The 26,885-nt window shown below is 41.0% G+C and overlaps 3 protein-coding genes across 3 annotated transcripts; 1 reads left to right on the top strand and 2 right to left on the bottom strand.

Annotated features, from left to right (window-relative positions):
• Window positions 1-761: 761 nt before the first annotated feature.
• On the bottom strand, window positions 762-7,800 carry LOC117259204 (guanylate cyclase soluble subunit beta-2-like). The gene is made up of 13 exons (XM_033630456.2): window positions 7,767-7,800; window positions 7,462-7,622; window positions 7,290-7,389; window positions 6,947-7,185; window positions 6,703-6,790; window positions 6,449-6,552; window positions 4,899-5,115; window positions 4,491-4,811; window positions 4,211-4,359; window positions 3,962-4,108; window positions 1,891-2,045; window positions 1,580-1,776; window positions 762-1,408 (listed from the first exon to the last, which is right to left on the bottom strand). The coding sequence occupies exons 1-13, from the start codon at window positions 7,798-7,800 to the stop codon at window positions 1,056-1,058; spliced, it is 2,265 nt and encodes a 754-aa protein (XP_033486347.2). The 3' UTR covers window positions 762-1,055.
• Window positions 7,801-11,657: 3,857 nt separating this feature from the next.
• cep57 (centrosomal protein 57) lies at window positions 11,658-16,797 on the bottom strand. The gene is made up of 11 exons (XM_033630730.2): window positions 16,551-16,797; window positions 16,039-16,225; window positions 15,481-15,681; window positions 15,272-15,393; window positions 14,974-15,102; window positions 14,204-14,281; window positions 13,957-14,052; window positions 13,356-13,436; window positions 13,026-13,255; window positions 12,802-12,946; window positions 11,658-12,717 (listed from the first exon to the last, which is right to left on the bottom strand). Exons 1-11 carry the CDS (start codon window positions 16,596-16,598, stop codon window positions 12,532-12,534), a joined length of 1,503 nt encoding a protein of 500 aa, XP_033486621.2. The 5' UTR covers window positions 16,599-16,797; the 3' UTR covers window positions 11,658-12,531.
• Window positions 16,798-17,023: 226 nt separating this feature from the next.
• mre11a (MRE11 homolog A, double strand break repair nuclease) lies at window positions 17,024-26,430 on the top strand. The gene is made up of 20 exons (XM_033631282.1): window positions 17,024-17,088; window positions 17,639-17,708; window positions 17,897-18,029; window positions 18,141-18,301; window positions 18,392-18,479; window positions 18,611-18,752; window positions 18,857-18,971; window positions 19,451-19,636; window positions 19,741-19,912; window positions 19,995-20,075; window positions 20,162-20,291; window positions 20,393-20,493; window positions 20,608-20,778; window positions 20,865-20,924; window positions 21,124-21,295; window positions 23,437-23,523; window positions 23,742-23,806; window positions 23,896-23,957; window positions 25,612-25,708; window positions 26,017-26,430. The coding sequence occupies exons 2-20, from the start codon at window positions 17,689-17,691 to the stop codon at window positions 26,053-26,055; spliced, it is 2,082 nt and encodes a 693-aa protein (XP_033487173.1). The 5' UTR covers window positions 17,024-17,088; window positions 17,639-17,688; the 3' UTR covers window positions 26,056-26,430.
• The last annotated feature ends 455 nt before the right edge of the window (window positions 26,431-26,885 follow it).

Raw genomic sequence — 26,885 nt, 5'->3', positions numbered from 1 at the left:
GTATTTAACTCCAGCTGTAGTTTACCTCTAGTTGGATATACTGCAGGTTCTGCTGGTTTAAATGCACCAGGCAAACAAGCGTGAGCATGTTGACTTTTCACTGCGTTGCATGCAAACAAATGAGGAGACATAAGGTGTGTCTCAAATCACATACTTCTGTTATACTTCTATGTAGTATATTGTGTGCACTATGTACTTATTGGCGTAATGCGCAAATTTCGACAGGGTAGTGTTGTCTCAAACCAAACACAGCCATTGTGCACTCACCGGAAATGACAACCGCAAATTAGGTAGTTAGCAAACTAGCATTAGCATTCACGTTATCGTTCGCGGTACCAAATCATTACAGACTGCTAAATTTACCCAACAAACATACTGCTGGCTGATATCCTGACAACAGTATAGTGGTGCTTAGTGTAATAAACACATGTATTTGTACAATGCAGCTACATTCACGGTCGCACAGTCCTCGGCCGCCATTTCCAGTTTGAAAAGTGGTCCCTCCCCTTCTGCTACGTAGCCAAGATGGTGACCATTGAGTGCGAGAAGTGTCCATAGTTCCACACTCATTTTTGACCGTTATGAGTGCAACATCTGGGTACTCATAGTGCACTGCATTTTTACATACTTCTCAGTGCACTTATGCACTCAAAATAGTAAGTACAGAAGTACGTGATTTGAGACACAGCATTTATCTGATTTTTTCTACCTTCTGTGCTTAGAAGATTTATTGCGAGTAAATCACTGATGGAGGAAATACATTTATTATTTAGTATGTCAGGCACATACATGGGCTACAAGTAAAGCATACAGTAAGCTTTGATATAACATTTGACCTGCTACATCCAAAGTGCCACACATCTACCCGAGAGAAAACACTAACAATGCAGAGAATCTAGCTGGCTGATGTATTGCAAAGTGAGAATGATACCATCTACACAAAGGCTCTTTTGTCACTGACTGGTGTTCAATAGCAATGGCACGTGTTAAATATGCTGCACCTTGGTTGATGAATCATTTATAGTCAATCAGCCATTCGGCAAGTAATTGCCAGCTCACAGGACGACACAGAACCTGGTCCGGGTGTGTTTGCTTTGATTGTTGGTTTCCATGGCACCGGTAATCAGCTGCTGTTCCTCTGTGTCCACATGGCTGATGCTGTCTAAACTGTCCATGTTATTTTTTACCTCTGTTTGGTCATATTCATCTGTATCCTTTAACTGGTCTAGACTTCCATCCTCTGATTGATCTTCAGTGTGCAGGCTTCCGTAGCTCTCTGAGTCCTGGGGCTTGATGGCTGAGCCGGTCTGGGGTTCAGACCTATGTGATGATGGTGGGGGTTCACTCAGGCTGTCTTCATATTTCATAGGGATCAAGAAAAGGTCGTCCCCGTGCTGCCTCTGAAAAGCTACAACAGAGGAACAAAGTGAATGAAAGAGGGAAAGAGATTTATGTATAGCTGATAAAGACTGCAGGGCATTAAAACTCAAACAATGGCCGAGTTCTTATTCCCCAAATTAAAGGACACAGAACAAATCACTAGATAAAATTAGAAGAATTTGCCAGACATGAAACAGACCTGGTCTGTGGAGACTTGGCTGGTAGCTCATCTGCCTGTCCTGCTGTCCAGCCGCTGTCTCCATGTCTGAGAGACCCATAATCTGCCGCTCGCTGACTCCTATGTTCCTTTCAAGAAAGTAAGTGGTCATTCTGCCCTTCCCCTTCACCTCGATCTCCCCTCGCTTCTGGATAACAAAGCTTTTATTCTTCAAAGCCCTAAGAAATGTGGACAGAGGACGTGGAAGCAAAAAGAGAACATAACAGCATTCATGGTACACGTCAAATTGTGATTGAATATGTGTTTTCCTGCATGAATATGTGCGTCCTCACTGGTAGACAGTTGGGCTCAGATGGATCTTGTCAGGGAGGCCGTGACTCTCCATGCGAGACGCAGTGTTGACTGTGTCTCCAAACAGACAGTAACGAGGCATCTTCTCCCCAACTACACCTGCCAGTACAGGACCACTGTGGAGACCCACACGGATCTACAACAAGCCGTAGAACAGATGCTGCGTTAGGACAGAGAACAAAAGCAAAAGATTATGGAAGTAGCAGTACCAAACTATACAATACATCATTATAATAAGAGTCAAGCAAAATTCCATCCATCCATCCATCCATCCATCCATCTTCATCAACTCATCCAGGACCAGGTTGCAGGGCAGCAGGCCGAGCAAAGTACTCCAGACGTCCATCTCCACAACAATGCTTTCCTGCTCCTCCTGTGGGACCCTGAGGTGTTCCAAGGTCAGATGAGAAACATAAAATATCCAGCATGTTCTAGGTCTACCCCGAGGCCTCATACCAGTTGGACATGCCTGGAAAACCTCTAAAGGGAGGCACCAAGAAGGTATCCCAACCAAATGCCTGAACCACCTCAAATGGCCCCTTATGACACAAGGAAGCAGCAGCTTTACTCTCAGCTCCCGCCAGAGGTCTGGGTCCCTCATTCTGTCTATAGGCTGAGTCCAGTTAGCCTATGGAGGAAACTCATTTCAGTCGCTTCTATCTGCGATCTCATTCTATTGGTCATTACCCAAAGCTTATGATTATAGGTGAGGTTTGGGATGTAGATGGACCAGTGCATCAGGAGCTTTGCCTTCTGGCTCGGCTCCCTCTTTGTCACAACTGTCTACTGCAATGCATCAACGCCTTCTCTACGTGCAGTAATTCTCTCCCAATCCAGAGGGGGCAAGCAACCATTTTTTGGCAGAGAACCATGACCTTACTGGACTGGAAGATGCTGACTCATCCTGGTCAAGCAAAATTTTTCTTAAAGGGAAATTTCAGTTTATTTCAACCCATCTCCTATCGTCCTAAATTTGTTTCAAGTTACTAGTGACATAGAAATAATAGTTAGCATGTTAGCCGTTAGCCTAGATACAGCCGTAACGTCAGACCTGTTAAAATGTAAGTGAACGGGCATCCTTTCAAGTGCAAAGTTAGTCCACTAAACAAGCTTTTTTTCCACAACGACCGCCTCATATCGTTAGGATAAATGTCAGAGAACATATAGAAAACGATATGTAAACATGTTGTCTTACCTTACCGGTGTGCTGCCATGTTTGTTTATCCCTCTAGCTCTGCTTTCCAAAGCGTGGCTGAAATCTCGCGAGAACAAGCAGCAACAGCTGCAAGGCAGAACTGGATAGTAGCCTGAAGAGGAATGTCTCTGTTGCAAGGAATGGGACCGGTTGCAGCCTTAGTTTCAAGGTCTGGATGTGACCGAGGACGAGACACCTCCACCTGGAGTAACGTTAGTATCCAGCTGGGCTTTATCTAGAGCTGGCGAGATATATTTTGGCTGCACTTTGGAAAGCAGAGCTAGATAGTAAACAAACATGGCACCACACAGGTAAGGTAAGACAACACGTTTACATGTCGTTTTCTATATGTTCTCTGACATTTATCCTAACGATATGAGGTGGTCTTTGTGGAGAAAAAGCTTGTTTAGTGGACTAACTTTGCACTTGAAAGGATGCCCGTTCAATTACGTTTTAACAGGTCTGACGTTACGGCTGTATCTAGGCTAACGGCTAACATGCTAACTATTATTTCTATGTCACTAGTCACTTTACAAATTTAGGACGATAGGAGACGGGTTGAAATAAACCGAAATTTCCCTTTAAGTAAAAATACACAAGTACAGTATTAGCAGCAACGTATCAAAAGTAAAAGTTCTCGTTATGCAGAATAATTACTATAGGGATAGGGATAGGTTTAAGGTAGTTACATCTGTAATTGGAGTAAAAAGCACATTATTACCCTCTGAAATGTAATGGAGAAAATGAAGTATCATGAAATGGAAATACTTCAAATATGAAGGAGCACTTCAGTAAATATATTTAGTTAATTTCCACCACTGTTATATTTAAGAGATTCAGCACAAACGTTCTTGCACCTTAATGGGTCCTCCTGTCACCGGGTTGATAACCTCCCTGGCAGCCAAGATCATACCCAGGGCAAAGTTGGCCACCCTCTCAGCATGGCTGGAGACAGGTATGGGCACCCCACCCACCACCATATAGGCGTCCCCTATTGTCTCAACCTGGGAAACACACAGTAAATACACCGTCAGATTTAGTCAGATCAAATGATTCAAGAAGTGTCTTTAATATTCGTGTCAAAAGGTTAACTCTGTGGTGTGTACCTTGTAAACATTGTGCACAGTTGTGAGTCGGTCGAATCGGAGGTACATGGAGTTAAGCATAAGGACGATTTGGATCGGTTCACACAGGGAGCAGATATTAGTGAAGGTCACCACATCACTGAACAGTATGGTGCACTCTTTAAATTCTCCTATAGGATATACAAACATACATAAAGACACACAGCAGTCATATTTGACACATAAAGCACAAACACTCGTATTATTATATTCAAATTATTGTATTATTATACAATATTTAAAGCATTAGCATGCCATTAACCTGCTTCTACTGCTTTGCCCTCCTTCAGCTGGTTGGCTACATGCTTGGGCAACATGGCGTACAGCAAGTTCTCCGTCTTCCTCCTCTCCTCCTCCAGGTGCTGAGACAGGAGGCGGAGCTCCTCTTTCTTCCTCTCTAACTGATTGGACAGCTCAATTTCTGCCAGTCGCTGCTGATTGAGCAGGATGAGGTCACGGGTGACGTCGTGAGGTGCGATGTCAGAAATGTGCATGTCCCTCTCCTCCAGCTCTTGGAGGCTTCTCAGCAGAGGAGAGGCTTGATAAAGCATACAGTCCAGAGAGGGCATCCAGATCATCTGACCTATGTGAAGCAAATGTTAATAGTTCCCCTGTTTACTTAGGAAAGAAAATGTATATAGTTTGGTTACAGTTTTTTTTTGTCCTCTACCTCTGAGCTGCAGCATGGGCCTGTCCTTCCATGCTTCAGGCATCATGTCCCTGCGCGTCTGCAGGACAAAGTGACTGTTGATGAACTTCCTGATGCTGGAGATGGTGAAGGTGACTTCAGGATGCACAATGCTGAAGTAAAGGTCCAGATGAATGCTCATTGTCTGGAGCCCGGGGACGATCCTCTGGAGCTTCACCCCTATCTGGTGCACCACCAGCTGCCTCAGACACCACCAGGATCACATCGGTTAAAAAGATACTTTGACGATTTTCAACCAACTTTATATCATAACAATGTGAGTCGTATGTGTAAATTAACTCTGGAAAACCTTCCTCCATCCTGCCAGTGCCAAGCTCTCCTGCTAAATTTGCCAGCATTTTGGGTAATCTTGCAAGTTTTTTTACTGGCTCTAGGGCTATTGCACGGACTAGAGATTGTTCTTCGGCATTAGGACACAGAGATTATAGAAGAGTGAAAAAGCACCACCCTACTCTCTCTGTAAAATGAGGCAGTGCTGATCAAATATAAACTAATATTCTGTTACTGTATTGCCTATTTCTTGCCAAACATGCTTTCAGAGACATATTTTAGTTCACTGTTTAGCTGTTATACGAGTTTGTGGACAGACAGTGGGTGCCATACTGTTTCCTGTAATGCAAAAATAGAGTCTGAAAATACTGAGATCATACCATAGAGCTATGCAGTGCTGATCAAATATGCACCAAGATTCTGTAACTGCATTGCCTATTTCCTTTTACTACCTCAAACGTTTAATGAAACATCTTAGCTTACCGTTTAACTGTAATATGAGATTGTTCGTTACCAGCCAGCCTCCGTATTGTTTTCCGACAGCCAACTGGATAGGCAGTGAAGGCTAGGACGCGATCTTTGACCAAATGGGGGCTATGGGGTATAACACATGCGCAATGTAACTGGAGCTGCAATGTTGAAGGGTTACAGCAGTGGTACTAGAAATAAAGGGCTAGTGTCTGCTCAGGTTCTCTATGGGTGAACTCTTTTTATCCTCTTTGGATGCACTTGGCCTGACAATTGAACATTTCCACAAGGAAGTATTTGCTTATGGTCTTTTATTGAGGACCTTTTCCATAGTTGCAGAATTGTAATTCTCACCCATATCTTTTCAAATATATTTTGACCCAAGGCCATCTGCGGACACTCCCATGTTCAATTATAGTGCATCAAATATTGAGACTTTCAGCAAGTGCAGACCAGATAGTAGCGCTCATGTGTTTTACCTCAATGATATGGCGCACTATGATACCACGACTTCCCTCTTAACCTTCTTTCTTGCCTTAGGTCACCCACCAGTGAGAGTGTTTATTGGTCGCTGGACGCTACAGCCCCTTCCCTCTGCTTTCTCTGATCATGTAGCACCAATTTTAAAAGTATTTGCATCTATTGACTGCATAGACAGCCTAGTTTTATGAGAAGATCATCTTTCCAGCAGTAACATACATCTTCAATTTAATATAATCATACAAAGCCCTCCTAATATACTATCTTTGTAAAGTGAACATGGTCACCTCTACCTGTTCGTTGAAGACTATATGGAAAGGGAAAGCATGGCAGAAAGTCTTCAGATCAATGTGAAGAGTTGTAGGATACACTGGCTCAAAACCCCTCAACAGTTTACCTGTAAGAGTAAAGAAAGAGAAAAGACACACATGTACAGGTACCTGCAGGTGTGTGACTCCTGATGGTCTTATTTGCTAAACCTTTGAGTGACTACTGGCTCAAGCTGCTCCAAGTATTGTATGTATGTTAATGGGTGTCTGTACTCTACCTTTCCCAAAACGAACCAGCCCCCTGATTGTCTCCCAGTGACTCCTATGCATTGAGAAACTGATACTGGATCTCTTTTGATGAAGTGGCTGAGGGCACAGAGAGAACAGACTTGGAATTTCATTATAATCAGTAAAGTCATTTCTGTTTTTCTTGTTGTTCATTTTGTCCACAGTAGTGCTTAGTCTGCACAGTCTACATGTAGTTTTACATTGAGAGTTTGTAGCACAGTTCATTAATCTAACCTCTTCAATCCAGATCATGGCATTACGTCTATTCACCAAAGGCTGGAGGGACTGTGTTCTCAAAAAACGTCCAGTTTTACATCTGACCATGCTGGAGCGAGCAGCAACATCTGGCCACTGTGTGACCAAGAAAACCACATGCTCCTTCTTCCCAGTTCTCTCCAGCTCCTCCAACTGGTTGACAATCTCCATTGTTATATCACTGTTGAAAAAATCTTTAGCAACAGCTCCAATAATACCTGTAAAAGAGAACAATGTGAGAAAGTCAATAAAATAGTGGCAAACTTGCAAAAGGACATACATAAAACTAGCATTTACTCTAGAGGACGTGTTCTTTAATTACCAGGAACAATGTGGCAGAGTCCTCTGCGGTCTGAATAATAGTGGAGAAGCATGGTACCATCAGGGTTCCTCTCCACCCGAAAAGATGGTGCATTCATTTCCTGCAAGAATCCAACAATAAATTATAAATCAGTTTTTTTCTCCACAAAATAAATCAAGATTAAAAAAAAAACCTTGTAGGAGAGGGCGAGGTAGCCATGAAGTGCATCCAGATTCTCAGTGAATTCGAACAGATTTCCTCCCAGAGTCCGCAGCATGTGATCATAGCCTGAGTGTTTGCAGAACTCAAAGAAATATTCTCCGAACTGCCTCAAGACAACCTCTGGCTTCACTCCTGCAAAGACACGAAAACAAGACTAAAACAGAATAATATATCACAAGCAAAAATGATTTATTTTGAATTATTTTTCTATTTAAGGCGCCCAATATTTGTGATTTTAAAAATCAAAACAAAACACAGACATGGAAATTGAATTACCTAGCAGCTTGCACGTTTCTGCTACTAGCTGCATGGTGATTTCATCTTCATAGACTTCATATGTCAGGAAGGAATCCTGGACTCCAGCTTCATCCCTGATTTTGGGAAGACAATGGATTCATTGTATTTTGTGGTTATGATAAAGAAGATACAAACTGTTAATTTAAAAAAGGAACCCTCACTGTGATGCACTAATTGACTACACAAAGTAAGTCATCTTTTTGACCTTCATTTTAGGATTTTCAATAAGAAACAAATGCTCAGTACATCACTTTAACAAGTCAGCCACAAATATCTTTACAGGTAGAAAAACAAGTCCTAGGACTTCAAAATTGAGGGTATACTGCTACTCAGTTAGACCATTACAATTCAGTACCCTTGAGATACTCGAGTACAGGGCTCCAAATTCTGACAAATATTTGAATCTTAGACAATCTGAATCTTTCTATGTACAATACATTCATCAGCTCACTTATCCACATATCATATGTTGGTGCACAGTCTGACTTCCAAATAAGTAGAAGCAGTTTCCTTTATCACAGCCAAACCAAATGAAATGTTGTTTGCCTAAGGTAGGGGAGATTGGGGTTGGTTGTCACAGTGCTTATTATGGCCACCACACTAGAGGGCGTTGTGACATTATGTTGACATCAAACAATTGGCCTGACATCCTACTCCTTTGCACTGGTCATTTTGTGGAACACACACAAGACATTGAGGTGATTTTATTTTGTAATTTTTATGGGTCAGAGTAGTTTTTCATATTGGTGGCCTTTTTGTATTAAAGGCTTTTAGGTTATATGTCATTTAAAAAAATCAAACATTAAAAATTCAAAGGTAATAGCTTTGAGTCAACTTTAAGCTAACAAGCTAAAGCCATTTAGTAGCTAGCTTAAAATGCTTGTCAAGATGTCAGGTGGGGATAGTTGTCTCACTGCTTGACATGTGTGACTGTTCAGAAGGACAGGCAAAATGTTATATTCCACATGTTCTCAGCTGTTTTTAATTACACACACACACGCACACACACACACACACAATGTTGCTTTAGTTCCTCATCAGAAAACAATGTTGGATCTAAACATACTTCAACCCAGGCTGACATTTTAACAAAAGTTTCTGGTCACACTGAGATTGAGGTTAATCTATCACTGTTTCGTTTAATGTTATATTCACAATGAGTTGGTATGAAACAATGGTTGTAATAAAGACTAGATTTTTTTCAGAACTGTGAATTCCTTCATTTTACTTTCATTCAAGAGGTGGTATTCATTTTAAAACTTATTTGGTGTTTACATCTTTAAAACATCTTTCCTTTTTTCCTCTGAAACCCCACTGATAACTATAGGGACAACCAACCCCATACATTGTAATTGTAACCTATTCTTGTTACAGTAAGTTGTATAAATGAGAGGGATACCAATTTCAAGCCAAGGCCTTAGGCTTTCATTTAATGTAGGGATGACTAGTGAAAGATGATGATGAGCAATTCACACAAGAGTAAAAACTGTGACAACCAACCCTGGTCTCCCCTAACACACTCATAAAACCTAGGACAGCAACTAGTGAGTAAGATTTCCAGTTCTTCTCAAAGGCTTTAGAGAAACATTCAAATGTACTCTTCCAATAAGTAAACAGTTTCCAACATGTCCAAAGAGAATGTGTTAATGTCCTGTCTGCCTCTTTACACCTGTTACAGAGGGGGAAAACATCAGGGGGAAATATTGTGCAATCTTACTTTGGAGTAGTATAAGTCTTTAAATAGCCTACTTATAACAAATCTGTAAAAACAGGAAATAGAAATGTATTTTACCTGAGCTTGATCCACGTCTCCTCGCCAAACTTTTCAACCACCAGCGATTTCAAACAGGTGTTAATAAATCCATACTGCGGAGAACAAACACAGTCATGTGAAGGGAAGCTCTGAAAATGTGTCAGGTGAAACGAGGCTGGCGATATATGAAGCAAGCAAACGAAAATAAGTCTGTAAAAGCAGCATACCATATCTTTGAAAAGCTGAAATCACAGGAGCCAATTTTCCCTTCGGAGAATCCTCGTCGCTCGCGCACCACACTAACACCGCGCGCGCCATAAACCTTCAGTGACTGTAGGAAAAGTGGTGCTTTGAGCTTTAGGGAGACAGATGTGTCCTGAAACCAGTTCTAGTCCTGCACTGTCGGACTGGAGACGCAAATATTTTAAAAATATGCTTAGAATAAATACCCACAAGAATGACCCTGGTGCTTCAATATAACTTACTGATAAATCTATCTTATAGCTACATGTTACTCTTTGACTCACTACAAATTGTGTTAAGTAGCTTCCCAATATCGAATATAGGTTGTAGGATATTTTTTATTTTAAATCTTAGGCAAATTAAGACATTTATTGATAATTTGATGGGAGCCCGTAAGGACAATTTTACATTTTCACAATTTTTTGCAAAAACACAGCCATATTTATTAATAAAAAAAAGGTGTCCTCTCAGTCTGTAACTTTTAGCTTAGCCTACTATAATTTATGACTTTTTCCTTCCTTCCTCTAAATAATGTGGGCGCAAGTGTATTTAGAATACTGTAAAACTTTAGACACCCAGTCCCTTTTACTAGCCTGGTGTGGCTACACCTTTTGACAAATAAACGCCTGTCTCAATTAGACACCTGGGGTCTTAATATGTGACAAGCAAAAATTATTTCTTTTGAATATTTTTTCTATTAAAAGTGACCAATGTTTCTGATTTAAAAAATCTTATTTATACACATTGTGTGCACACAAAATGAGGCCTAAAAGAGGTGTATGCCACTTAGCCTACCACAGAAAGGTTGTGATCTATAAATACAGACTTAATGAGAGAAACTGTCATCCATGCTTATGAACATTTTGGAGACAGCAAATTGGTGACACAGATGGTGAAGTGGAAGCCTGATTGTAGAAAATTTTTGGGTGCATATGATTTTTGGCTTTTGTAGCTTACATATCTATATGTTTATTATGGATCCTACGCACTGTTTTATAATTGAGACCCCTGGTCTGGTTGCCAAGCAGGTCATTTTTTGCAGAAGTTCTTCAGGTGTATAAAACCAGGTTGCTGCCTATACCTCAAATTATGTGTCCATTCCTCGATTACCCTGTAAGTTATTCATATTCCTTTAGTCCATAAAGGTCCTCAGATCATGACTAGGCTATATGACAGATCATGGTATCTGAAGCCAAATTTTTCTACAAGTAATATTCCTGCTGGTTTTAATAAACAATTTGATTGTATTTCCCGATCTCTGCTTTGAAAACAGTTTTGTGTGAAAGGAATCAAAGGCCTGTCCCATATAGACGCCTGTTCCTAATATAGGCCTGTTGATTTCAGTGATTTAAGCAAACAATAGCCTGAGCTATAAATTGAAATTTATGACAAAACTGTCATAAAATGAAAAAAAAAATCATTAAATAAGTTTTAAGAAAGTATATAAAGGAACATTTTGGAAGAACTGGGAAAAACTGAAAAATAATGAATTATTAAAAGCATATAATATCAGTGTTAATCATTTGTTTTACATTATATTAAATTAGCTTGCTTGAAGGTACACAGCTAAATTTTGTCTATAATGGTGTAATGAAGCATAAAGGTTTTAGTAACACTGTTGCTGATAATTAATTTTAAGGTCCTTATGATTCTATTCTGGTCTGAAGTCGACTGACATCATGACGGCAGTCGATGGTAGCAGCATCAGAGATAGATAAAACAAGTCTGTCAATGAGAAGAGCCCAACAGCAGCAGCTCACAAGGGAACAGTGGATCACTGGAATATCTTTAAAAAATAAAACCATGCCAAGCCTGGCTGTCTTAGCATAAGCTGATGAGAACCAATCCAAAGCCAAAATAAAACAGTACTGTAGTCATATGCAAACATAAATACTTTATTTCTTAGAGAAATTTGTTTTCACTCAAAAATAGGTCACCCATGATTTGCAAAAAATTACAAAATCCTCCTACGTATAGTTGTAGAAATAACTGCAGACATTCTGATCATAGCACACAACACATGCGTGCTGTTACACACACATATCGAGAGTCTGGAACAACACATCAAAGGGTTCAGTCATTTTAAACAAATACAGCACAGTATATTCTTAGGTCCTTCAGCACAACATCAGGCTCATCAAACTGCAAAAATATGTGTCAGACTATTTCATCACTGCAGTTTCTTTACACTACCAAAAGCTGCTGCATCCAATGTATCAATATTTATGAAATGTGAGAATGTGTAAATATAAAGCAACCCAGGAGGGTTTAGCACCACGAGATTTTGGCTTCCTTGTTATGAACTTTCATGCCCTCTGCTGGTAAAGCACTTAAACATCAAGTTAAAAAACACTGATCCACGCTGATGTTTGAGACAACTTCCTCCATGAACTGACATACAGTTACTTTGATGGTATTTGTAATGAACAAGTCAACTTGAAGCCCTCGTTTTTAAATATTCCAACCATTCATTTGACACTATGATGACTAATCAGACAACAAATTAACCTGGGTTGCATTAAAAGCATTTTGGCTGGACTAGTAGAGATAACTTAGGTCTGGTTTAAAACATGTTAGGCTACATGTTCCTAGTAAAGCAGAAAAAAACCCATATATTTAAAAAAGAAAGGAAAGACAGTCTGTAGTGATCATCAGTCAGTGGATTGGTCGATGGTGAAATGATGGCCATAGGTAGGTAGATAGCACCAACTAGATTAACCTAATGCTGTGTTCATGCCTTGGTGGGTTTCAGGTCCGTAATGAGGTCTGCAGAGCCCTCATGTCCCTCAGCAGCCGCAGGTTCTTTTTGCTCCTCTCTCCTGGTTGAACTCTGACTGCTCCAGCAGAGCGACCTCTAGTGGACACTGTGGTCGTCACCCTCACCTCATTTCTGCTGTTGGGCCTAGAATTAGCCTCCTTTCTTAACTTCTTTATCTAGAGGAGAGACAAGAAAACAAAAGCTTACTTCTGCAGTTTGGTTTTGTGTGAGCTGAGCTGTTTTTTTGTGTGAAAACCTACCTGTGTTTTGTGTTTGTAGAGCTTACTGATCTGCTCTCCTTTCCTCTCCATTTTCAGCAGCAGCCTCTCCTGCTCTCTCTGAAGTTCTTTTCTTTCCTGGTCAGAAACGCTGGCTTCCACCTGCCTCATCAACTCATCCTGCTCCCTGCAACACAAACAGATTTAAATTCAACAGTATTCTAACTAATCCACTCCATGCAGGGCTCATATGTGATGACACTCACAAGCTCATGAGTCGCAGCTCCTCCTGTAGTGCTTGCAGCAGCTCTGAAAGCTCCTCCCCGCTAGTGGTGGAGGAAGACGAGGAGCTGTCTGAATGCCTGGGACTACCTGACTCATAGCTGTTAGCTTTGGTAGAGAGGACGCGGCTGTTGCAGAGGTGTGGCTGGTGTCGCTTCAGGAGAGACAAAACCGACTGGACGTTTGCTCTGACTGAGTGGCTGCAGCCCACTGACTGAAAGAGAAGAGAGAGCAAGTGTAAGGGAAGTTCAGCACTAAATAAAGACCATTTTATTCCAGCACTAAGTCCACAAATACATCTGTGCCCATATTACCGTTCCAGCGACAAAAGGTACATCCCTGAGGCTCAGTCTATAGTGTGGCTGTGTGTAGGATGGCTGCTGTGGTGAAGGTTTCTGGAAAGAGATAATCAACATAAACACTAGTAAGATCCACAGGAAAATGCACATTTACGAGTACAAAGCAGGCCTGCAACTAAGAAATGTTTTCATTATCAGTTAACCTGTCAAGTGTTTTGAAAAGATCATTTCCTGTTCAAAACATTTAACGGATTAGTTTTTCTGACCAACCAACATACAAAAAATATTAATTTCGTAATGACAGCAAGTGGAGATAAAATGTATTATTAAAACTATTTTTGTTTAAAATGTTGGGTGCTTTTTTGAGAAATAAAAGCTAGGAAAATGGAACATCCACTGATTTTTTTTTAAACACTATTTAAAAATCAGAATATCTAAATCAGTGCACTGAGATCCTTTCCTACTTAATATGACACAGTTGTACTAACACTGTATGAAAGCACTTAACTTCCACAGTCACAGCTGTTCAAACATCTGCTTATAAAGAGTGAAAGAAACATTCTCAGTGTGCACAGATAGAAATAAAACCGGAAACCACCACAATTAAGTTCTTTACCTTTGAACTGTACTTTCTCTCTTTGGACTGTCTGCTGGACAGGCAAGGTGACACTGACTGCAGTAGTATCCTATTGGTCTCCAAACCTGTCTGTAGCTAAGAAACACACACACACACACACACACACACAATAAGACAAACAAATTTCAAACAGTAGACTGAGCTTCCTTTCAAATATAGGAAATATTACAGGCTTGCAATAGTGGTAATGGGAGCTAAGGAGAAATACACATCAAAGCCTTGTTACCTGATTAGCTTTATCCTGGACCAGCTTCCTCTGGTGCTCCTCCTCCTGCAGTTTCATCTCCAGCTCCCGAATCTTCATCTGACACATTCAGATACACGCAATCATCATTTTTGTGATGGTAATAATAAGAAAATAGAATGATTTTCCCTCTTGTCTCTGCCCCCTTGAGATAAAACATCAATTGTCTTATCAGCATCATTCTGGTTAAGTGAGACCATACCCTGAAAATATGTCTGAGTGGACAGAATGATGTTTCAGTCACTCTATTGATGCATAATTTTAAGTTCAAATCAATGTCTACGATAACACCCAGACTTGTGACTTTTGAACTGATCTGAGGAACCAAACTAGATCAGAGGTTTTCAGCCTACACGATTTGGTTTGTGACCTTTTTGAACTAATCAGTGTCTGCTTAATTGCGATTTCTTTTCCCTCTCAAACTGGGGCCCACAGAGGTAAAAGTGTTTCACAACAACAACAACAACAAAAATTAAGGATTTTTTTTGTCAAATAAATATGTTTTAAAATATGTTTTCTTGCCCCTTTTATTAATATTTGACCCCCTCAAGATGATCCTTACCCCCAGATTGGGAACCACAGTGCTTTTGGTCACAGGGCCAAGCTTCACTACTTGATGTTTTGTTTGTTTTGTTTGCAGAGCAAAGAATTAGTGTAATTTGGTCTGCACAGAAATGTACCATTTGAACCAAGGCCCCTGGGTAGTTAACATCAGTAACTACTTTAAAATTTCTCTGTGTCTTTGTCTGTACCTCAGCGTTGTTTTGTGTGCGTGTCAGCCTAAGATACTCCTGCTCCAGTCGTTCCAGCTTCTCCAACTGGGCATGCTCAGACACTGTGTCAGACTGTTGATCAGCTGACTTGGCTGTATCAGTGGAAACCTGAGAGCATGGAGAACAATCAATCCAGTTCTACAAATCTGCTCACTCACATATGATAGGCTTTTACGATAAACATTATATTTTTGTGTAGTATTTAAAAAAGCTTTAATAACGTTGAATCAAAGAGTCTTATATCACAGCCTATGACACTAAGGAACGCCGGGTTAACCTGCTGTTTGAGCAGGCTGGTCCTGTCTGACTTGGCACTGCGCAGCATCCTCCTCATGTGATCCAGCTGTCGCTCCAGCTTCACGCAGCGAGACTCTGCAGCAGCCAGATGGGTAATCAACACTGTGGAGAAGAACAATGGGACACCATGAGATATAAGACATAAAAGGGAAACATAAATAAGTTATAGCATCTTATTCATACACTCACCTTGATTGCAGTTGGACTGGCCGCTCTCTCTGTCTCTTTCTTCTGTGTAATCCTTGAAGAGTCTCTGTGTGACTTTATCGCTCTGCAGATGTGTGCGTGATGCATCTTTCCCCATTGTGTGCAGACTGAGCTCTGCGTGCCCCTTCTCCAACTCCAACCTCCTGATCTTGTCCTGGAGGTTCCTCAAGGCAGATAGGATTGCTACATGTGCACAGACACAGGGATTATGCGTTTGATAGATTATTAGAAACAAGAATGTGATGCATACAGGGATATACTGAACATACTTAGGGCATGATTATAGTCATGGTGCAATACGATATGATTTTTAGGTTTGGATGGAAGAATGGGAGGATAGGATGGGACGACAAAGAGGATGTGAAAGAATGAATAGATGTCCGTGCAACTGAGACATTCAAGTCGTGTGGCATCATGTTGCACATGCTGTAACCATGGAGCTCTGAAACACTACAATGCCTGAATGGAAACTTTGCAAAGGGAAAACACACACACACACACACACACACACACACACACAGATGTATAAGTTGAAGTTACCTGCACTGCTGGTCTCTGGGAATGCTTTGCTGGGTGATGATGGGCGATTAAACTGATGTGTTTGTGTTTGGGGTGTGTGATGCACAAGTGTGTTGATGAAGGGACGATGGGCTGGATACTCTTTATAAGATGGGAGTGACAGGTTGTCAGATACTACTCCACTGGGTGCTGGGGGTGCACAGAGCTCCTGCACGGAAACAGGGATAAATGTTGAAAAGCATCCAACATATTTGAGTAATGGAGTAATAACCTAAATATGAAGTACAGAAAGGGAAATAAATATGAGCTAAGCCCTTAAATATTATGCACCAACATGATTTTCTCCTCCTTAAATCAAATATAACGCATTAAGCTGAAACGTCAGAACACTTTTTAGGTCTGCAACATCAGCTGGACTGAGTTGTAGCAACTGCTGCTAGGCAGCTGTATAGCTACCTTTATGGCCACTATAAAAGGTGGCGGACAGCTTTAGCTCTTTTTGTACATTAAATGAGGCTAAATGTAAAAGCTACCTTCTCCCGCGTAGCATCAGCACCGGCTGTTTTTGACAGCTTCTCCATTGAAATGCAGCCAATCCAGTTTGCCTCGTTTATGCTGAACCAGGAGTAAAATACGGAAAATATGTTAATGTTAAATAAATGTAAAATTACAGCTAAACCTATTTTAAAAGACGATTTGCAGCCTGCTAGCTTAGCGCCGTTTGAGGCTTGCAGTGCTAATATGGGTTGTGAAAAGAAAACATCACTTGACAGCCTCACAATCCAGGGTTTCTGTGGGGTTTGAATGATTTAAATACCAGCCTGCCCCGCCCGCCAGCGCTACGTACACACACAATACAGAGAAAGCCAACCGGTGCAACTTTAACATTAAAGCAAACGCACTTTATTTGCTTACCGGAAGTGTAGTTTTTCTCCCGCGGACATTCTCTACTTTAGAACGGCGATGTTTCTAAATAAAACTACAATAACTCTGAGCCATCTGTGAGGGGCGGGGAGAGGGTTTGCAAGACTTGCCGGGATTTCTCTGACATATTTTGGGACTCAAGAGGAGGTGGGTAACTAATTGTTGTTTCCCCCACGTTGTAGCATCGAGCACACACAACAAATAATTCTTTAAAGTTTAATAGACATATTATTTGTAGTTTAGACCCGTACGATATGTAAATGCAAGCTAAGCTCGTGTTAGCTTTAGCATTCATAGTTAACTTGCCTTAAGGGTTTCAGCAAAAGTGAAAGCTAACGTTAACTTGAGTCACCATCCTCACATTACCTTACCATGCAGATACAAGTTACCGTTAGCTAGCTGCTAACGTTATTGACCGTTAATTAGCTAGCTAGCACACAATATAACATAACGTTTTGTTTATAAACGTGGCTTTCTTTTGGTAACTGCGACAAAAGTTAACGTTACCGTAATGCTTGTATGACATTTCTTGTTTACTTAGGTTTACTGCCTTCATTTATCTAACCGTGCTATGCAGTATTTCCTAGTTCCTTAAGTACATATCTACATTTGCAATTGTGATATGGTTGTAGCATTTCTGTAACTTACAAGAGGATTGGGGCTAAATATAACTTCAACATCACTGTATTGTCTGCAGGTGACGCCTTTCGTTGACCTCCTGTCTGGTGTAAACAGATCCCTGTAATCATGTCCTCGGAGAGCACCTTGTAAGTCTGTTTATATTATGATTTCCTTTTCAAATTCTCAAACGAAATGTATTGTAAATTAGCTGGTTGCATATTAACAGCTTTTGAAATCTTCTAGAGAATAATGTTTACACCCAGGTTATATGCAATGCAAGTTCACAGTAATAGTGTATTTTTAATGACTGTATTGTGTGCGTTTTCTTTTTTAGGGATGATGAGGATACCTTCAAGATCCTCATCGCCACAGACATTCACCTCGGTTACCTCGAGAAGGATGCTATCCGCGGTAATGACACCTATAACACACTGGATGAGATCCTGAAATGTGCCAAGACAAATCAGGTATGTGCAAGTTCATAGATGGGTGACTCATCGTCTGCTTGCATGGACATACAAAAGTCTACCTGTTCTAAATACCTACTGATTTGCATTTGCTCATTTGTTTGCTTGCAGGTGGATTTTATCCTGCTGGGTGGTGATTTGTTCCATGAGAACAAGCCGTCACGTCGATGCCTCCACAATTGCATCACTATGCTAAGAAAATACTGCATGGGTGACAATCCCATACACTTCAACATTATGAGTGACCAGACTGTCAACTTCAACACCACCCAGTCAGTCCTGCTGTGTTTTTGTGGTCATTCTGGCAAAATATTGTATTTTTGTTATAGTAATGTTGTTATATGTGTGTTGACGTGTTGCAGGTTCCCCTGGGTTAACTATCAGGATGAAAACCTGAACATCTCTATTCCTGTATTCAGCATTCACGGTAACCATGATGATCCAACTGGGGTAAGCTGCCTCCAGCATGAAAGAAATAATAAGACACAACACCAGATCTTAACATGCAAGTATGTGCAATTGTGTCTCTTTTGTTGTGCCTGTATATTGGTTTGTTTTAATGCAACTTTTTTGTCCTCAAGGCTGAGGGTTTGTGTGCGTTGGATCTGCTGAGTGCTTCTGGTCTTGTCAATCACTTTGGTCACTCCCAGTCAGTTGAGAGGATAGAGATTAGTCCCATTCTCATGCAGAAAGGCAGCACCAAGCTGGCCTTATTTGGTCTTGGTAAGTGTTTGTTTTGGTAATATCCATTTCTAAAATATGTGTTCTGCCAAGATTCATAAAAACATTCATGCTTAGGTCTAAATTATGTATGAATGTGTGTGTAGGTTCTATCCCAGATGAGCGCTTGTACAGGATGTTTGTCAACAACCAGGTAACGATGCTTCGCCCCAAAGAAGACCAAGATGAATGGTTTAACCTCTTTGCCATCCACCAGAACAGGTGCGTTTATGGTGTTGGATAGTCTAAACCAGAGAGGAAAGCTGTCTATTTTAGGATAACCACAGAAAATGTCAACGTATTAGAGATGCATGTTGTGGACTGTGTAATGCAGTACATACTGCAAACTTGAAATCTGCAACTTAGTCCTTAATAAGAATACATAATTTCGTGTGGACAGTAAGACTATAACAATAAAAAGTAAAGCATTTTTAAGAGGGTGAATGAGTTAAAGTCAACCCCTGTTTGTGGTTTAAACTGCTATGTTTTTATTATTGGCCGTGACCAGCAGCTCTATGGCATGTTGTGTCGGTTGGTACGTCCACAGAAACTTCCCTGTCCTTTGGCAGCTGCAGTTTATGCTGTTGGAGGCTAAAAAAAGTCAAGTGTGTGTTTGTGTTTGAAGGTGCGCTTGTTTCAATATTACTCTCCGTGTTGTGTTTATGTTTTAAATTGTTCTTCTGTATTTGTGTTTTCTCTAGGAGTAAGCACGGACCCACTAACTACATCCCTGAGCAGTTTCTGGATGACTTTATCGACTTGGTGGTTTGGGGTCATGAGCATGAGTGTTTGATTGCGCCAACCAGAAATGAACAGCAGCTTTTCTATGTGACACAGCCCGGCAGCTCTGTAGCTACCTCCCTGTCCCCTGGAGAGGCAACCAAAAAGTGTGTACCAACAAATACATACATAAACACACACACAGTTTAGAGTAAACTTGATACTCTGAATGTGTTTTAAAGTGATTAAGTATCTGTCTGTATGAATCTAGGCACATAGGACTGCTGAGGGTGAAAGGTCGTAAGATGAACCTGAAAAAGATCCCCCTAAACACAGTGCGTCAGTTCTTCATCCAAGATGTGGTGCTGGATGACTACCAAGATCTCTTCACACCTGATACACCCCATGTCACAAAGAAGGTGGAGGACTTGTGCTATGCAAAGGTAACACTTAAGGTCACCAACAAACATACAGAGACCGTCTAGCATCTTGTTATCTTACTCTGCTTGCCCGTCTGCACTGTAGGTCACAGAGATGATAGAAGATGCTGAAAGAGAAAGACTTGAATGTCCACTCACCCCAGAGAAACCTCTCATTCGCCTGAGGGTAAGATGGACACTCGCACAGCATGTGCGCACACACCTTCCTATTTGTGCTGCTTTCAAATTCATAATCTTCTTTGTCTTCTCCAGGTGGACTACACTGGAGGTTTTGACACGTTCAACACGGCTCGCTTCAGTCAGAAGTTTGTGGACCGTGTAGCTAACCCAAAAGACATCATTCACTTTCTCAGACGGCGTGAGCAAAAAGAAGACATCAAAGGTCTGCACAGGCTAAATATACACCTGTGGATCTGCAGTACATGTCACTGATTGATGTACAGTACTGTCTGTTTGACTTCTTTCAATCTTTGTGCTTTTTAGATGAGGTCAATGTTGACTACGGCAAAATATTAAAAACCACAGCAGTCGAGGGTCTGAGAGTGGAGGACCTGGTTAAACAGTACTTTGAGGCAACTGAACAGGTACTGCACATGCAAAAATTTACATTCACACACTTACAGGGTGTTAAAACACTTATTGCCATCCACTGTTTCTACATATATTCTTTTGAAAAGTGAGCGCGCATATCTTCACAGAAAGTGCAGCTGTCCCTTCTGACCGAGCAGGGCATGGGGAAGGCCATTCAGGAGTTTGTAGACAAAGATGAGAAAGACGCCATTGAGGAGCTGATCACTTACCAGTTAGAGAAGACACAGCGCCACCTCCAAGCCAGAGGAGTAACTACAGAGCAGGATATAGACACAGAGGTAAGGAGGGTGGGGCTTGCGTGGGAAGTAGAGAAGATGGAGTTGATGTTATACGTTACTTTGTGTGCACGTTTTTACATTTTTAGGTGCGGCGATTCAGAGAATCCAAAAAGAACACAACTGAGGAAGAGAAGGAAATCAAAGAAGTAAGTAACAAATGCACACAAGCCTGAAATGTTAAAATGTCTGGTGTGTTTAATGCCTGGTGTGTTAACAAACTGAGCTGTTCACACTGGACACGTGTATGTGGCAAGACAACACTCTGATAATCAATTATGAACAATAGAAAGGATATATTTCAAATGACAGAAATAATTGTAACGTGGTGTGCACTTTATTTCTCAGGCTATGGACAGAGCCAAAGCTCACCGTTTGGAGCGCGGCGATGAGCCAATGGACCTGGACATATCTGATGAGCTCGCTATGGACTCTGACGAAGGCTCTACCCCATTTCCTCCCACCACGCGAGGCAGAGGGCGAGGAAGCAGGGGGCGGGGTGGCCGGGGAAGGGGGAGAGGTGAGTTGTCATATTGTCTGTCACTAGTAGAGGTGCAGAGGGAAACACATTGTAGTAAATCAATGTTGTAAAGGATTATTCAAGAATGTAGGTTTGATACAAGGCAGTGACTCAGAGCAAATACACCACTGGACGGTCACACCAAAGATACACAGACATACAGTGACTGCCTACCAGACTATTGTGAGAGGGCGTTGCAGAAACATTCACAATTACCAATGCTAATGCTCTTTACACAGTTCGAAAGAAAATAAGAGATACCAGTGGATCAGAATGTACATCTGTGATAAACAGCCTCAGCCAGCACTGAATGATTTAATAGGCCAGACCCACAGCATAAGAGGTTAACTACTGAACCAGCTGATAGACTCTGACAGATACAGGTATTTTAAAAACAAAATTAGTATGATTATGATGTGGAAGTAGACACAGACAGTAATGCTTTTCTATGGATTTCTATCATTTAACAGAATCTATCAGAATATATGTTGGAGCCTAAAGCTGAAAACACTCCAAAGCTGCTGCGGCATGGCGTGTCATGTGCTGCCTCTAGCACACACTGGACGCGTCACACTGCAGCTTGTTAACAGATGACCACACAAAGTTATTACTAATTTTACTGAAAGAACTGTACCTCTTCCACCTCTGCATTAGCTTAAGCTAACATCATGTATGGAGAGCCCCTAATTAAACTTAATTTTTCACCTGAAGAACCAATCTCCACAGGTATGACTCGCCAGGCAATATCTTTTTGGCCATTGTATTTTAATGACTTGATCGTGAGTCGTTAAGCTTAGGATATTTCTCGACCTCAACAACGAGTCTCTCATCATCATCTTTGTCACACACGAGACAGCAACAGAGTTCTCTTTATGCATCCATGGTGAGGAGAGGAGAGGAGAGGAGAGGTAGTAGTATGCCCAAAATAAAAGCCCACAGTTCTGGTTGGTAGGAGAAACACACCCACTTTAAACATTATGAAAGACTTGGACATCAACATGTTGTTGTATATGCACAAATATCGCAACACTGACCTTCTCAAAAATGCTGTGGTTGAAGAAGTGAAAGTGGGAGGCTGTGTTCACATGGTCAAACAAGTGGCACAAGCAGCTCCAGCTGTTCCACTTCACCATGTTTTGATGTGATAAACAACATGGTAGGGCTCCTTAATTGGCATATGCACGACTGCATGTAAATGGGAATATAAGTGGAATATTCATCTTTATTAGCCATGTAAACAGCTTAGTAGGAGAATTAGGGCAAAACCAGAATATTTTGTGTATGTAAACCATACCTGTCAAGTTTTGGATTTGAAAATAAGGGAAATTTTTCGGCCGGTAAGCCGTTATCTTGCGCCGCAGAGCACTATGAGCCTCCGCCGTATTCCTGTCTGTGACCCCCTGCTCGTGTGCCCTCACATAGATTGCGCCCTGGGCGGTCGCCCACATTGCCCATAGCAAAACCCGTCCCTGGGTGTACAGGATATCTAAAATAACCACTTGTCAACCAGACCCGCTGTCAACACTAACCTTGTGACAACTGCCACCCAGGCTACTGCAGGTGGCAGTTCTCGCGAGGCTAGTGACAGAGTTCAGTTTGGAGAGGCAGAGGAATGTTTGTTTGTTTTTAAATTATATTATAATATGGGAGATTTACGGGAAAATACTAATACGGGAGGACAGCGGGAAAGAGGGGTAAAATACGGTAGTTTCCCGGCCAAAACGGGAGACTTGACAGCTATGATGTAAACATATCCATTAATACTGTTTAGTCACACACCAGCAGAGGGAAGTCAAAACTCATCAAACCAGGTTACTCACTTTCTGGAATGAACATTTGTCTTATTGCGAAAGAGAAAAAAGTCCACTATTAAATATTTTTTCACTGGCAGAACAGTACTTGTATGCAAGAGAGCTGGTAAGACGAAGTGAAAGTGCTTATTGTAGTTTGTGAAATCTTCAGACTGTCAACACACACACTAAACAATACTCTTTGAATGGCATATACTACTGTGGCACAGTAAAATACTGATTTGAATTGAGTTTAATAATATTCGATGCAGCTAAATAAAGCACTATATGTGATGATGCTGTGTATTGAATCATAAATCCTTATTCTGACCTCTTCACCTGTCTATCCAGGCGCAACTGCCACCGAACCAAAGCCAGCCGGTCGTGGCCGTTCCCAGAAATCCTCAGCAGTAACCCAAAGCAGAAGCATTATGCAAGGTAGGAGACTGAGAATATGTGTGTGTGTGATGATCTATGAACACACAAGTTTATTTTTTCACATCTCAGACTGCAACACCACAGAAAAAGCATAGAAATCCTATTTTATTTTAGCAGTTTACTAACCTGCTTTTCCCTTTTTCCTGCTCCTCATCTTTCAATTTTTCATGACTTAAACATTTATGTCCCTTTTCTCCTACTTATTCCTCATTCCTTAGCATTTCAAGCTCCGTCCCAGAGATCATCTCGACCTGCAGCCTCTGCATCTTACAAAGCAGATGAAGTAAGCCAGATAACAAAACAAACACACACACACACAGTATGTAAACTGAATTGCCTCCAGACTTGCTTCTAATCTTTATCCATCTCCAGGTGACCATTGATGACTCAGATGAAGATATACCTGTCACGAAAGCATCCCTTCCCCCTCCAAAGTATGTTTGTTTTGATCTACAATATGGTAGACCAGTACTTTAAAGGAGAGCTATTATGCTCATATTCAGGTTCATACTTGTGTTTTGGGTTTCTAATAGAACCTGTTCACATAATTTAATGGTTAAAAAAACACTTTATTTTCCTTGTACTGTCTGTGCAGTAACACCTGTATCTAGGGATGCACCGAAATGAAAATTTGTGGCCGAAGCCGAATAATATTAAGTGCTTGGCCGAATACCGAGTACCGAATACCGAATATCGTTGTTTAGTTTTTCATTAGTTTTTGCAGATGAACCCCCTCCAGATTAGTGTTGTCACGGTACCAAAATTGGGACCCACTGTACGATACCAGTGAAAATATCACAGTTCTGAGTAGTATCAGGATACCACAGCAAAAATGAGGCAGATGTGCCTTTTGTCATTTATAAAAAGATAAATCACTTTTCTATAATACATCAATGATATTTCAATGGAATAAATTACTTATTGACTTATTCATACTTAAAAAACAGCATCAATCAGTTATTAACATGGGGGGGATCAAAATAAAATAAATAAATAAAATAAGAAACAACCAGCCACCCTCCTCCCCTGACAAGTCCCTTCATAAGTAATGAACAGTCCCTAAAGTGCGGTGAAGTTTGTGGGCCGCTACTGCCAGAAAGAGTAATGTGAACGGCTCGTTTCTCCTCTGACACGTCACATACCTGTGTTCTGCTGGCTCGGCTGTTCAGGTACTTCTGGGCAGTCATGATGCCAAGAAGAGGATATTATTGGAGCTGACTTCTCCGTCGCCGGTAAGCCGATGGCCGCCGTATTTGACAGGAATACATTACTGTCTGTGTCTGTGACCCCCATTCAACCCACAACCGATGGGATTCGCCTTTCGTTTCTGCTGCTGGTTGAAATCTGTAGGCTGCTCACACAGCGTGCTGAATGATTTAAGCCTATTTTGCTCGCTCAAAACTATTTTTAGTCGCAAATGCAGTGACGGACGGATCGCCACACTGCCAACATTTTACTCCGCCTGTCAAGGCATGCTGTTTGATTGCGTTATCAAAACACGCCGCTATTATTCGGTCTTTCATTGAAGCAGGGGGATGACTGTAGTGTAAAATAGCGGCAATTTCTACTGGGAAAAATCACCAATAAAAGCTTCTAAACACAACTGGACATGTTTCAGCAAGAAAAAGATCTGAAATCAGTGAGAAATTAGCAACATTGGCATCCAAGACGACATGTTTCCCCTACGTTAGCATGAACCGTTATATAAGAGTGTAGGCCACATAATGTAAACACTTGCAGAACATACCTGGAGCAGGTGACCATGTAAAGAAATCCATTAGGAGCTGACTTCAGCTTGTAGCCAAAGTAGAAAGTATGGTCTGAATCCTGAGGTTTTTGCTCACAGGGATTACTTTTACACACAAGTATGTTTACCTCATTATTTGAAACTGTGGCCATGTTTAATATGATCATCTGACTTTGTAGCATTAGATAGAAAATAAGGGAAGTCCCCTTTCAGAAAAAAATCCCTGTAGAGACACACAGCTGTCCATATTGCATCACACTCGCTGTCCCTCACTTCATATTTCAAATTTCTGATGCTTTTCAATTGTGTTTTACCCTGACTCCTTCTCTTGGTTACCACAGATCAGCATCATCGTCATCATCATCCTTCACTAAGTACAGCTCTCAGAGCCAGAGCCAGTCTAGAGGAATTGCATTTGATGACAGTGATGATGATGAGGTAAGAAGAGATTGGAGAAAATGATGTAGATTGTATATAGACTGTGATTTTATTCCCATTGGTGAAAAATGACTCAACCTGTAAGTAGGATTACTGTGTAACCGCATAGTTTTCTGGGAATTGAACTGATCTTAAGTCTTAATATCTTTTTGTGTCACACTGACAAAAATGTATACCCCTACATTTTATCTCACATAATCCATATTGTATTTGAGTTGCCAGAAATGGACTCAGCTATATTTGATTATCTGTTCCCTGATAAATGTTTTAATCCTTTTTCCATCTTCATCTTTTTTGTCTTGATACAGGACGACCCGTTCAAAGGCCGCAGTCGTTCAAGAAGATAACCATAAGTACATTTATTATATAACACTTGTTAACGTTGATTTACCAACTTGTTACTTAGTGTTGTTCTGAAGGACTTCAAAGAGCATTTTTCAGTTATCTCAGCACACCGTCTTACTAATGTTGACCATACATTATTAAGTTTGATCAGTCACTGCTTAGGGTTAAACTATCCAGTCGATCTGTTTTGGTAAAAGGGCTAGGCTAACAGCTAACAGCTACAGAGGAGCAAGGTGGAGATGACTTTGAGACAAGACTTGCTCTACATAATGACATATGCTGCTGTACATCAACATTGATCACTGTTGGGTTTTGCCATTGGCCTTTGTTGTACTCAGATATTCAGGAAACTATAAATGTTTTTCATACAAAATCAACTTTACTTTTGTTTTGTAATTATTGTCTGTGTCTTGTGGCTACAAAGTCAGAGAAATACCTTCCTGAAAGAGCTTATAGAGTAATACAGTCAAATTTGGCTTGAATTGCACTTGGCTCTTTGTACTGACCCTCTATCCCCTTTTGTGTTTTGTTGCATCTTCTCCTCACTAAGCAACTCATTTGTCTGTTATTGCCCCAGATAAAGGTGAAGCCCTGTGCTTTCTTATTCTCTGTCCCTCTAAAACTAGTTCAGCTGCAGTTCAACTTAAAAATATAAAGCATGTAAGGTTGGTGCTAAGGTGGAAAAGTGGCCACACACAGATAATGACATATATCCACCACAGGGGGGCAGTGTAATCAAGCCCAAGGCATAGGGTGACAGTGGAAAAATTTAACTTCCTTGGACAATGCCTTGTCTTTTTGAGGTATGGTCCAGAAATTTGAGACGAAAATT

The sequence above is a fragment of the Epinephelus lanceolatus genome, chromosome 4 (assembly GCF_041903045.1).
Source record: "Epinephelus lanceolatus isolate andai-2023 chromosome 4, ASM4190304v1, whole genome shotgun sequence".
Lineage (NCBI taxonomy): Eukaryota > Metazoa > Chordata > Actinopteri > Perciformes > Serranidae > Epinephelus > Epinephelus lanceolatus.
This window is presented reverse-complemented; position numbering and strand designations above follow the sequence as displayed.